Source organism: Azolla caroliniana, unplaced genomic scaffold (assembly GCF_043228905.1).
Source record: "Azolla caroliniana isolate FFs.n. ecotype wild unplaced genomic scaffold, voAzoCaro1.0.p SCAF_2, whole genome shotgun sequence".
In the NCBI taxonomy this organism is placed as follows: Eukaryota; Viridiplantae; Streptophyta; class Polypodiopsida; order Salviniales; family Salviniaceae; genus Azolla; species Azolla caroliniana.
Genome location: NW_028230437.1, coordinates 6,541,837 through 6,556,366, shown reverse-complemented (window position 1 = coordinate 6,556,366; position 14,530 = coordinate 6,541,837). Strand labels below are relative to the sequence as shown.

Sequence of the window (14,530 nt, the reverse complement as noted above, 5' to 3'; positions counted from 1 at the left end):
ATGCACGCATTGGCGGAGAATGAAACCTAGGACCTAGTTGACACACTGAAGGGTGTGAACCCGATCGAATGTAGGTGGGTGTACAAGGTCAAGTACAACACCGATGGCTCGGTCAACCAATACAAGGCCCGGTTAGTAGCGAAAGACTATGCGCAGAAGCACAACGTGGACTACAACGAGACCTTTGTTCCTGTCGCGAAGATGACTACCATGCGTGTTCTGTTAGCCGTAGCAACGGCAAAGGGGTGGCATTTACATCAAATGGATGTCAAGAATGCGTTCTTGCAAGACGAGCTTGAGGAACAGGTGTACATGGTACAACCCCCCGGATTTCACTTCGGAATGAACACTTTGGTGGTCTGCCAGTTGAAGAAGTCCCTTTACGAACTAAAGCAAGCCCCGCGTGCTTGGAACGCGAAAATCACGCAACAATTGCGTCAGATGGGATTTGTGACGTCCAAATCGGACTCTTCACTATTCATTCAGCAAGGTCGACTCGGGTTGGTTAGTATTTTACTTTAAGTTGATGACTTGGTCATCACCGGAGCCGACCTAGGTGAACTTGACTGCGTAAAGCTCTAGTTCGCGGCATCATTTGACATGAAGGACCTGGGGGACCTTCATTTCTTCCTCGGGATCGAAGTGATCCGTACCCCCGAAGGCATACTGATCAGTCAATGACATTATGTGCTGGGTATGCTCTTCAAGTTCAGGATGGCAGATTGTAAGTCCGTCTCGACTCCTCTGGATAGAACCGTCAAGCTTCGCCCCGACTCTGGAAAGGTTTGCGACCCGAAAATGTTCCGATAGATTGTCGGAAGCCTCATTTACTTGACTATCACTTGACTAGACCTCAGTTACCCGGTCGGTGTGATTAGTCAGTTCATGGCGCGACCAACCGAGGAGCACCTTCAGTGCGCACAACGCGTACTCTGGTATGTCAGTGGCATTAAGGACCGGGGGCTACTATATCAAACCGATATTGCCGCGTAGTTAGTCAGTTACACTGATGTTGATTGGGCCGGAAACGCCGGCGATCGCCGATCCACATCCGGGTTCGCGTTCTCTCTTGGGAGCGCTGCGATCGCGGAGTAGCAAGAAGCAGCCGACAGTTGCACTGTCGAGCACCGAAGCCGAGTATAGAGGAGCGGCTGTCGCAACATGCGAAGCCATCTGGCTGAAACAACTACTTAAGGATTTGGAGGTGGAGGTGTCGGATCTGACGACGATCTACTGCAACAACCTTAGCAGCATCCAGTTAGCGAAGAACCCAGTCTTCCACGCACGGACTAAGCACATTGAGGTGCGCTACCACTTTGTCTACGAGCGTGTCCTCTCCGGTGAAGTCTAACTTTAGTATGTTCCGACGGATCAACAGACCGTCGACATTTTCACCAAGCCCCTTGGTCCCGGAAGACCACGGAAGGGAGCAGGAAAGGAGTGGAAGAGACCATGACGCCGACTCGGTTGACGAATTCGATTTCGGGTAGGCTGAAGAAGCCAAGGGCGGATCCACCAAAGAGTTCGAAAGTGGACGTGAGGGCAGCAGTCGAAAGAAAGAGCCGAAGCCAGCCAAGCGTTGGGGAGATGAAGCCAACTCGGACGAAAACGAAAACCGATCGGAGGAAGCTGAATTGGTTCGGAGACGCCGAATCAACCGAGGGCCAAGCGGAAGAAAGGGCAACCGAAGAGGCACCAACACCGCGACAACAAGGGAGTTGAGAAGGGCCGCACGAGCACACACGCCGACCGGAAGGGTCGAGGCGCGCTGAATCGAATAGGACGAGGAGCGCAAGCGAGGCATGAAGCCAGAAGAAATCGGAGTGGTGATCCAGGAGAACCAAAAGAGCCTCAAGTTGAGCTTGAGGGGGAGTGTTGATATACAAGCTCAACATTGGCTGGATCGGTTGTGCAAGCCGAGAACCAGATCGATTGGGACCGATTGGTTAGGCCGGACCGGTGTGTAAACCGGGTGCGTAAACTGTGACGCAAACCGGTGCGCAACAAGAAGCCGTAGCGGTGTGTAAACTGCAAGGCCATTGGAAAGATATTCCACGTAGGAATACATTTTGGGACTTAGTGTAGAGCTCATTTATGAGCATTGAAGTACGTGTCAGTACTTTTGTCAGTCCGTATGGACTTGTATAAAAGTGCTCACTGAGCACATTCTATGTTCTATGTATAGACTGAGTATTATTTATTGAATAGAGTTGTGTGTATTGACTCTCTCTGTCTCTCTCTCTCTCTTGGTCTCTCCTGTGTACTGTGTGTCCAAGTTGTCCATTAAACCTGTGTTTTCCTACGTTCTGCTTTCTGTTGCTTCCGCACGTTGTTCAAATCTGTTGCTTCCGCACATTGAAGTACATAAGGTGTACCAATCACTCGGAAGTGCAAGTCCAAATCTGGTTTCCCGCAAAATGTAGAAAATTATATGTGTAATTTCCCACAGGGTGGTTGGATTTTCGAGCCAAAGATTACACCATGCTCATTGTTTTCGGCAAAATGTAGTGAGAATATGATTTAGAAAGAAATGTCTTCTATTTAAGTTCATGGTTTATTGATCTTGCACAACTCATGCGCCATTGAATCATATAATGAGAAGATATTAGAAATATCTTACATGTTAGCGTTTTTGTGTGCCAATGTATTCACCCTATCGGTACAATATATATAATAAGAATACTGATATCAATGTTGACAAAGACCTCAATCTAGAGGAAACACATACAATTAGAAAACTTGACATGGCACTTAATGAATACTCATAACACATTATACAACTACTACACCATATAACACATATTTTGAACATCATAGGGAAATTCAAAAGACATTGTTTTTCATACTCATATATTTATTAATTTATAGACACAACCTTATTTATACATGTGATTGATACAATATGAATCACATAGTGTGTTATGGAGCAAAATTAAGCATTGAGTTGAAAATGTGGTCTAATTTATGCATTAGTTGGTGTTGGAGTTGGAGCAGGAATTGTTGTTGGGGTTGGAGTTGGACCAAGAATTATTGTTGGGGTTGGTGTTAGAGTTGGATTTGTTGTTGGGGTTGAGGCCAAAATTGGAGCTACAACTGGAGCTATCAGTGGAGTTGGATATAGAAGTGAAGAAGGGGAGATAGCATAGGTCGTTGATGGCCTTTGAATGACTAAGGTTGTCAAAAAAAGCAAAATTGACAAAATTAGGAATCGTTGCATTCCCTTCTCTTCCATGATATTATTATTTATATACTAGATTTCACTTACACAATATGGAATGTGTAAATATGTTTGTTTGTTGTTGCTACTAAAGCTAGTCTGTTGGACTCTTTATAATGTGTTTAGAGCCTTCAAATATTGTTCAATGTCAATAAAAGATTTTATAAATGATTAGTGATAATAACATCCATGGAAATAATTGTTAATAAACAATAATTGTTTTGTCTACCTTAATGTTTCCTAATAACTTTCAACCTTTTCTTTTTCAAGGAATTAACTATAAAGAAGATTGTGTATAGGTTTGTTTCATCAGTAGCATACAAAATTAAAAAGAAGGAAAGTTTTTGCATATGGTTATATAATCATTGTTTCATTCTTGGGAAAGTAGAACTTTGATATTACAAAACACTTATGAGATTTACATTCCAAAATCTCATTTGTGTTGTGAATGCATAGCTCTTTATGGGATTTGTTTTCTTAAAAATGGCAAAGTTGAAGTGCATGGCATGCTAATATCAAATTCCTTGAAAAAAATGATTACAAAAGATTTCCTAAATGATTAAAGATAACAATAACCATGGGGATTGAAACCTTAGAGTGTTAATAAACAATAATTAGTTTGCTTTCATTTATAATTATGAATAATTTCAATCTTGTCAAATAATCATTTTTCCATGTATGGAGAAAAGAAAACTTTAATATTTAAAAAAAATAAAAAAATTTCCTTCCATTAGTTATAAAACCTGTCTACACTTTATATCTCTTGCATTAATATTATTAGATGTATGGTTTGGTTGAAAAAGACCTGTCTACACAGTTGTTTCCAAAGAGTTTAAAGAGGTATTGAGTGTGGTGACTAAGAGCAGGAGTAGTAATGGGCCCGGTTTAAGCTTAAACTGAACTGAACCGTTAAACCATGGCTTAACGATTTATTGGTTAAAAGATAAATAAATCGTTTGGTTTGGTTTCAAATGTTATGATCCGGTTTGGTTCGGTTTTGAATTCCATGGTGTAGCGGTTTATCGGTTTCGGTTTCGGTTTATGGGGTTTGGTTTAAAGGTTTATAGGTTTATAGGTTAAAAAAGATTCTTAAATTTTTAATCTTTAGTCTCTAACTTTCAACTTTTAATTTTAAACCTCTAGGCTCTAACTTATTAAATTTTATATGTATTATAAGTAGAGTCTCCTTTTGATGTATGATTGTCAAATTTATGATAAGTATAATGACCAAATTTATGACAAGTATGATGACCAAATTTATAATAAGTGTGATAACCAAATTTATGATGATTTCCTCACACAAATTCATAATATTTATGATAATCAATATCTCTAAAAAATGGTTTGGTTTAGTTTTAATTTATGATAAACCGGTTTAGTTTGGTTCTAAATTTTCCGTAAACGGTTTGGTTTGGTTTCAAGGCCAAGAAACCGAACCAAATCGAAACCGAACCGGGCCCATTGCTAAGCAGGAGAGAGAGAGAGAGAGAGAGAGAAAATAGAAGAAAGAAGATGATAGAAGGTACACACAGAGAGAGAAAGAACACTAGAAATGAAAAGGAGTTTATATTATAAGAGAAAAAGGGTTACAAAGAGTAGGCTAAGGGGCTGAAGACTGGTGTTGAACCGAATGAGGTCTGATGAATGGATAAACACCTATGTATAGGTCCTTATAGAGTATTGTAGAATGTTCTAGAATACTCTAAATATCTTGTAATAACTAATAATATAATTATTATGACCATACACCATATATGTTATTATAATGGTTAAAGGTTTAACACATAGACCAACAATTTTTGGGTTCGAATCCGTGTAAGCTAAAATGTATGTCTTGATGACATTATCTCCCGTTTTAGACGAAAAGTTCCATGAGTTGGAAGACAATATTTCAGAGTTGGCTTATGGGGATATTTGTTGTGAAAAGCAACAACCATGTCAGAGGCATTAGCAAGATTCTCAACAGACTCCCATGTAGCAATGGGCATTGGTTCCAAAAAAATTAGTGCTTTGGTTTGGTTTGGTTCTAAAACTCGGGTTCATAGGTTTGGTTTAAAGGTTTTTGGTTCACTTTTTTTTTACCTTACTAGTTTATTAATTTAATGGTTTTTTATTGATTTAATAAATTTAACTTAAATGTTTATTTAATTTAATGTATTTTTGTTTATTTAGATGTTTAATTAGTTTGATTTAAATGTTTAGCTTTAAATTTTTTATTAAATGGTTTGGTTTGGTTTTTGTTTTATATAAACAATTTGGTTTCGGTTCAAATCGTATTCTTTGCCTTGAAACCGAACCGAACCGTGCCCATTGCTACTCCCATGTTTGATCATTAGGTGTATAACCTAACCAGTGAACCAAATAATATAGTTTGTTGCGGACGATCTTGGAGTCGAGAATGCCAACAACTTCATATTCAGAGCCATCAGAAACTTCGACTGGAGGTGTGGGTGATGTAACACGACTCGGAATAGAGCTTGTTGTGTAGGGCTCCAAAAGTGAAACGTGGAAGACCGGGTCGGGTGAAGACGCATATGAGGAGGAAGACCAAGGCGAAATGCCACATCATTAGAGATCACATATGGGCCAAAACGTTGATAATCTAGTTTGCAGCAAGGTCTTGTGGTTTTAATGCTACCTTGTAAGAGCCATACTTGATCTCCTACTTGAAATGTAGTCGAGGAATCACGTCGATGATGGTTGTCAACCTTCTTTTGAGTGTTTTGAGCATCACATAAATGGTGTGAAAGGACAACTTGAATTTCTTAGAGTCAAGTAAGCCGATCTTTAGCAATTGGGTTTATCGGGAGTTCGAGATGTTCAAGCATCGTCCAACGAGGATGGTACCCAATGTTTGCGAAAAATAGGGAATATCTAATAGAAGAATGTTCTGAGTTGTTGTAAGCAAATTCTGCCAAATGTAATAGATCAACCCAATCATCTTGTTGATAGTTGACAAAACAACGAAGATTGCTCTACTATTTGGTTGGAGCACTCACTCTACCCATTAGTTTTTGGATGGTAGCTAGAAGAGAGTTTGCAAGAAGTATGGAAGAGTTTGAGCATGTGTTGGCAAAACTTTGAGATGAACTGGGGACCCCGATCATTGATAATATCATTTGGAAGACCATGATGTTGAAACACCTCCTGGATGAGTAAATTGACTGTCTCGTAGCGAGTAATGGCCGTCGTGCATGGAAGAAAATGTGTCATCTTCTTAAAACGATCTACTACCATGAGAATAGAATCAAAACCCTTCGAAGGTGGTAGATCCGTAAGGAAGTCCAACGAAATAGATTTCCATGGGCTCTTAGGAATAGGCATTGGCTTTAATAAGCCATATGGATGATGTCGAGGTTTTTTTGATAGGCAACATGTATCACAACTACGAACATAATCCGTAACAAAATGGTGAAGTTGTGGCCACTAATATCGTCGAGAAATTAACTCAAAAGTCTTGTGGTTGGTGAAATGTCCAACCATTAACACGTTCAAGTTCAAAAGTGGAAGGATCATGCGTTCCATTATTAGAATCCTTTCATAAATGTGCAATTTTAGGCAATATATAGAAACTTGATACACTAGTATCACATGTTCTTCAACCCATATAGCACCCAATAAATTATTAAAATTTAACAATTACAATAATCGAAACTGGTATATTTTTGCTGATTCCTAAAGTTGATTATCTCTAAGACAAAATGTAATTAAATTCTAGAATATGTAAATAGTTCTCACTTGACGTATGGATATAGTTTCAAACCTCTAATACTAAATTTAGAAAGTTTTTCAAAATCTTAGGGTGATCTCGAGCATAGGATCTCCAAGTTTAACCATCGTGACGAGGTGTAGGTTATAGAAGTGGAAGTGAAATCTATAGTTTGTGATTTATGTTTTACGGAGTCTAATCCTTAGTAAAATCTTGAAGGATATAATAACTACACCTAGTGAAAAGTCTTGATGCATATCAAACTTATGGATGATAAAGACAAAACTTTCATCTAAAATATCATGACACTCTTGGAAAGTCATGACAATTTCGTAAATTATTATTTTTTTCCCAAAATGAAGCTACTTTCCCATTAGTTAGGAAGGATTATTACAAAGAGACTGTACAAGGAGGCTTAAACATAGATTGGGGAATCTCCCTTCGATCAAGTTCAAGAAAATGAGACTAGTTACATCGCCTTTCGAACTGACTACTTAATGTAAGTACCTACAGCTAAAACGGTGCCCTGCAGTGATGGCTAGTACGAGACAACTCTTGGGGTTGACAATTTCGTAATTAAAATCATTCAAACAATAAAACTTAGATGAAAACCTTAAATGTAGCATCCCAAAAGTAATATTTTATCCAAAATGGAACAAGTGTAAACAACAATTGAAAACAGTCAAGGTTAAAACATAATAAAACATTCCAAATGTAAGGTGTCTCTTAAATGTAAACATTAATTATATACAACAAAAAGCTTAATATTTAGTTCAAACAATTGTTTATATTCAATATTCATAAACTTGTGTGAGCTCCAAAGAAAAGAAAGAAACTTAATAACTAGATCACTTGAACATTCGATTAAAACGGTAAATATGTAAGAACATGAAACTTAAATTACATTGTCCACTTATTAACATCCCAACATAATGTGCCCCCTTTTCTAAAAGATAATATGTTTGGTATTAATAACACGTTCGTGCATGAATAAATAATTACAACCTTACAATAACCCAATTGCTTAGACAATGAATGGAATCAAACTTCAATTACAATGTTTTGGATAAAAAACAAAATTGTCATATAAATTACAATTCATCACATGGCTATAAGATTTACTTCATCATTCTTTTCGTCTTCCTTTTCAGAACTGTCATCAAAATTCTGTGCATCGGCATCCACTCCAGATAAGCTGGCTACCGTGGGGTCCTCTAGAAGCTCATCATCTAGTTCAATAAGCTCCCTAGGTTCACCAACCAAGGGAGGAATAGGCTCACGAGAGGCAGCTTGAAACCGCTTATTATCCGCGATATGCTTTGTCCCTACCTCGTCTTGATTTGGGCACTCCCATAAGGCTTGAATTTGTATGTTAATGAAACATACTTGCTCCTCATCCTTCTCCAATGCAACTGATTCAAAACAGTTTTAATGCACATGCAGATTGCTAGATATGAGGTTGGCCACAACCAATTTTAAGCAGCAACGAAATGACAACAAGAAAGTTAAATAACAGTTGAAATTAGAGAAAGTACACAGAACACTAAGACACAGTATTTCACATGGAAAACCCTGAATGGGAAATAACCACGAGAGCCCAGAATCTCCAAACTATTCCACTATATGGGGAGGTGTTACAAGGAGCCTCGAATGCAACAACCTCGAGCTCATCTTCGTCTAACCAATAGTTACACACACACACACACACTCTCTCTCTCTCTCTCTCTCTCTCTCTCTCTCTCTCTCTCTCTCTCTAGCGCTTTTATCTCATAGGTCATATTTGACCTCCGAAGACGATATTACAATCTATCTATCTCTCTCTGTGTGTCACTCATATTACTTCACTGTACAATAATCTCTAACACTACACTCTCCACTCACAACACACAACTCACACCAAAATGATGTTAGCCCTAAATGTATTTATACTTATACACTATAAGGGTTATTTACAATTATAGCCTCCGATTGGCTATGGTTTGATTGGGTTTCCGAATGCTTTTCAGATGTCCTCCAGACAATTCGGTCCTTTGTCCGGATCTGGCTGTACAACGTGTCCCATCTAGATTTCCATTGGACTAGGGCCTTCCATCAAACTTGGCTTTGACACTTGGGGTGGAGTTGCGACCACCGAAGCACATGTTTCTGTTGGTCAGAAGTGTAACATTTGTTGGGATTCAGACCTCCACTCAAATAAGCGATTATCACATTGGATGACTCGACTTATTACTTCAGTAAGAGATTTTGCATCATCATGGAAGGTAAGAAGTAAATCCTTCACATTGTTGCATAGACCTTGACGAAATTGGTCCATTAACACCGCCTCACCCCATGGAATATTACTTGTTAGGAGGTGAAAATATGTAGCATAAGCGGAAGCAGGACGATCTCCTTGTCATAATCATCAAATTTTGTTTATTGTTATCCTCTTACTATTAGTGAATCCAAAGTTGGCTTGGAATTCTTTTAAAAATCCATCAAAATCTTCTAACAATGGCGAGTGCTTCTCCAGAAGTGGTGCAAACCATGCTAACGCGGTATCGATTAACTAGGTACCAACTAGTCCCATGCAAGCAACATCAATTGGGTAACAACTTGGATGTAATTTAATCACAAGTTGTACCAAATTTAAAAATCCACTAAATTGAGACCTTGTACCATCAAACTTTTCCTGGAGACTAATCTTTGGATCTTTCACCGAGGTTTAAACTTCCACCACTTGTCGTTGCAATAGAATAGTCTCCAATTGAAGCACCCGTTGAGATAATTCTTCGTATTGTTATACTTTCTTAGCACTTGTTGTAGGTCTCCCATACTAATTGTTTTCGACAGAATGTAGCGAGAATATGACTTAGAAAGAAATTTCTTCTATTTAGGATCATGGTTTATTGATCTTGCATCACTCATGTGCCATTGAATCATATAATGAGAAGATATAAGAAATATCTTACATGTTAGCGTTCTTGTGTGCCAATGTATTCATCCTATCGGTACAATACATATAATAAGAATAAAGATATCAATGTACCTCAATCTAGAGGAAACACACAATTAGAAAACTTGACATGGCACTTAATGAATACTCATAACACATTATACAACTACTACACCATATAACACATATTTTGAACATCATAGGGAAATTCGAAAGACATTGTTTTTCATACTCATATATTTATTAATTTATAGACACAACCTTATTTATACATGTGATTGATACAATATGAATCACATAGTGTGTTATGGAGCAAAATTAAGCATTGAGTTGAAAATGTGGTCTAATTTATGCAGTTGGTGTTGGAGTTGGAGCCGGAATTGTTGTTGGGGTTGGTGTTAGAGTTGGATTTGTTGTTGGTATTGAGGCCAAAATTGGCGCTACAACAGGAGCTATTAGTGGAGTTGGATATAGAAGTGAAGAAGGGGAGATAGCATAGGTCGTTGATGGCCCTTGAATGACTAAGGTTGTCAAAAAAAGCAAAATTGACAAAATTAGGAATCGTTGCATCCCCCTCTCTTCCATGATGCTGTTATTTATATACTAGATTTCACTTACACAATATGGAATGTGTAAATATGTTTGTTTGTTGTTGCTACTAAAGCTAGTCCGTTGGACTCTTTATAATGTGTTTAGAGCCAGGGCCTGAATTTGACGGGTTAGTCTTAACGTTTTTTGATGGGCATTTTTTAAAGATGTATGTCATATGACGTAAGAGTGCAAAAATTAACATGTCATTTGACATACAAATTTCTTATAATGAAAAGCTCTATATGATGCTTCATTATTATACATTTTATTACTATAGAAGGTACACAAATAGACACAACTACCTCGCAAAGATAATGAAATACAGAAAATAAATATCGTGTTAATGTTTTTTTTTTACCAAAAAAGTGTTAATGTTTTTTAAGCCAAAGTACAAACTATATATGTATCCATAATCATAATTCATTCTTGCAAAGTGGATACAATAAGCTTCAAACAAATAATCATACAAATCGAATACTTAATCATCATATATTTCTTAAAGCCCAAAAAACACAAAAAAATGTTTATCATACTGGGACTCCTCATACTTATTACTAAGCATTGTTCAATGATACTATCCTTCTCTCTTTCTCTTCAAACCAAAGGTTAAATATATCCCTCCAACAAATGTTTGATGTCTCTTGAGCATTCAAGGATATAAACATCAAAGCATCTAAAGTTTCCAAAGATAAACCATTTCTAATATCATTTTTTATGATATTTTGACGTGAAAAGCCTCGTTCACATGCAGCTGTACTAATAGGAATAGTCATACATAGTTGCCACAATTGCATAATACCCGGAAATAATTGCCACCAAGATTGTGCTTTGCAACAAATATCCCATGCATCATGCATTCCTCTTCCTTTAGCAATTCTCACAAGCATACCAACAAAATCTTCTCGTTCATTGAAGCATCTTTTCATGTCAACAATTTGCCTATCAATGTTAAACTTCCCAATAAGTTTGTGCATCCATTCCTTTGTCTTTTTCTCTCTTTCATTTTCCTCAATGGGATATGAAGATGGATTAAACAACTTGATAGCATTGAAAAATGTAACATCCGGGAAACGATTGTTTAAGGCATCAATAACATGTTGGACAAAAGTTTTTCCAATTCTAATGCATTCATCCAAACTACCATTTTCCGCATTACCATTAAACATATTCAAGTTAGAATCATTATCTTCATTCTCACTATCAAGACCACTCATTATTCTTGATCGATTTGCTACCTCCTTTGGGTTTGGAATCGGTATAAACTTCAATGGATGTGAATGAGTAACACTATCACATCGAATATATATGAGTATGCCATCTTTCACATTCGATAAAAAGCTTGCAAGAAACATAGACCCGGTGCCAAATGTTTCACACGATAAATATGTTCTTCGAAGTTTCTCATGGATCAAATCCAAGTGAACACCAAGCATAGTTACATCCATTAATTCCCTTTGGAATTGCTCATTTAATTTATTTAATTCCACAAGAATATCTGCCAATAGGTGCAACATAAATTGCACTTGGAATATAGTAGCATACTCGTACCATTTTTTCTCATGTTTTTCCCATTGTTCTAAAATTGTGGGCATAAGTGTAACTAGTCTCTCCATTACTTGGCCTCGAGATAACCATCTTATGGAGTGAATTTTAAGCACCTTCAAATCACCCTTACCATGTCGTTTCATTATCTCTTTTAGCTCCTTGTGTCTATTAGTTGACTTTCCCAACCAAGAGTATACTTTATTTGCAAATACATCAAGGAAGCTAAACACATGGGCATGAGACATTATATATGCATCTTTTATGGCAAGTGCTTCACGATGTGCAATGCAATGTACTCCCAAAATATTAGGCATCATGGATTGAAACTTAGAAATTGCACCATTGTTCTTCCCTATCATAGATGATGCCCCATCACTTGCAAAAGCCACAAGTTTTTTTAAATCTAAATTGCTCTCCAAAATGAATTCATTGATAGACTTGTAGATACCTTCAGCTTTCACATTTTCCACCGGAAGAAGTCGCGCAAATTTACAATGTGGCTCCCCTTTGCCACCTTCACTTAAGTACAATACATAGATAATGAGGTGTTTTTCCAATGTACGATCAGTGCTTTCATCAATCAAGATGGAGAAAAATGGACTTCCACGAATTTCATCATACAAGAGTTTCCTTGTGTGGTTCTTAATGGCCATTAAGAATTCTCTTGCAGATTTAGCATTAGCATAAGCACCATATTCTTTTGAGGCAGGGGCGTTTGGAGTACCAAGTTCTCTTTGTAACATACATTGTTTTACATATTTCTCTAATGGAATATCATTGCAAGCATGAAAATGAACCAACTTCATGCATAAAAGTATCCTCTCATATTCTAAATGCATGATTTCTGAAATTTTGTCATCCATTAGGCCTTTCACATTTGCATTTTCCTTTTGTCTTTTTGCATTATACATGGCACTTGCTATCACATGATCGGATGACTTTGCATGTTCATTCAATGAAGACATTTGCATGCTTTGAGATCCACCATCCGCAAATACATTGTTCTTTCTTGCATCTTCACACCACATGCATTTGATTATATCATCACCTAATAGGGACTTTGTCACATATGCCCATGGGTGAAGCAAAGTCCATTGGTTTCTCCACTTTCTTTTTTGTTTGTTATAAGAAGATCTCGACTCATTTGTGTTTGTAACCACCTCGTGCTCATTATTTGGAGCATCATTAACATGTGTTGCCTTGCAAAACATAGTCTTAATAGAATGTTGTTGTGCTTGGTTCTTTGTTTTCCCCCTGAAATTATTTAAATAATAGACATCTAAAAATGTACTAAAAGTATTTCATTTCACTATAATAGAGACATTGAAGTTATTGTTTAGGTATTAAGGTAATACAAAAACAATATTGTATAATAACTTGTTAAATGAACATAATATGATAGATATTCATGGTAACTTACATTTTTAAAATGTAGTTAAAAAATGTTGAAGGTTGAAGGCTGTTTTTGTTCTATTCCCACTGCACAAAAAGGCTACATAGAATCAATAATTTTTAATTGGAACAATAGCTTGCTACCTAATAGTAAGTACTCACCTTTTCCTATACTAATAAGTTATTATTAACCCTAATTTTTTAATAAAGCATAGTAAAACGTAATAAGTATGTATAAAACAATAGGTTAGTAAAACATTTAGTTTAAAAAAACTTAAAATCAAACCTTATTGAAATGAAATACTTTTAGTTTATTTTTAGAGGTATTAAGGTAATACAAAAACAATATAATAACTTGCTAAATGAACATAATATGATAGATGATCATGGTAACTTACATTTTTAAACTGTAGTTAAAAAATGTTGAAGGTTGAAGGATGTCTTTCTTTGTTCTATTCCTGCTGCACAAAAGGCTACATAAAATCAATCATTTTTAAGTTGAAAAATAACTTGTTACCTAACAGTAAGTAGTAAGTAGTTACTAGTAAGTACTCACCTTTTTCCTATACTAAAAAGTTATTACTAACCCTAATTTTTTAATAAAGCACAGTAATAAGTAATAAGTATTAAGTAATAAGTAATAAGTATGTATAAAAAAGTAGGTTAGTAAAACATTTACTTTAAGAAAACTTAAAATCAAACCTAGAGTGACTAGTCTACACTCTAGTATTTTTTAGAGTATTTAATAAAGCACCAAGGTTATTGTTTAAAATTTAAATTGATTTGAGGATTCATCATTACAATTTATATGATATTATTTTAAGCGTGTTATAAATATATATATATATATATATATATATATATATATATATATATATATTAGAATTTAGTATATTACACACTTCATACTATATAGTCAAATTGAATCTTGATACTACATAGATGATAGTATGATAGTACATATATTTAAATTTTATATGACAATATGTGGTATATATATATAATATATATGAATAATGACATAGAAAATAAAATTTTAGCATGTCATTTGACATGTATAATTTTAAGGGGCCTTTCACATGAAAAGGAAAATTTTATACTTTATATGTCACTTGACGGACATTTTTAGTAGGTGTATGTT

General features: G+C 36.2%; 1 protein-coding gene across 1 annotated transcript; it reads right to left on the bottom strand.

Moving 5' to 3' along the window:
• Window positions 1–11,006: 11,006 nt before the first annotated feature.
• On the bottom strand, window positions 11,007–12,384 carry LOC147867235 (uncharacterized). The gene has a single exon (XM_087339673.1). It carries the CDS (start codon window positions 12,354–12,356, stop codon window positions 11,007–11,009), a length of 1,350 nt encoding a protein of 449 aa, XP_087195799.1. The 5' UTR covers window positions 12,357–12,384.
• Window positions 12,385–14,530: the final 2,146 nt, after the last annotated feature.

What these genes read in the sequence shown, in the direction of transcription:
- LOC147867235 (XM_087339673.1), bottom strand. Translation starts at nt 12,356, where the DNA reads ATGATAGGGAAGAACAATGGTGCAATTTCTAAGTTTCAATCCATGATG.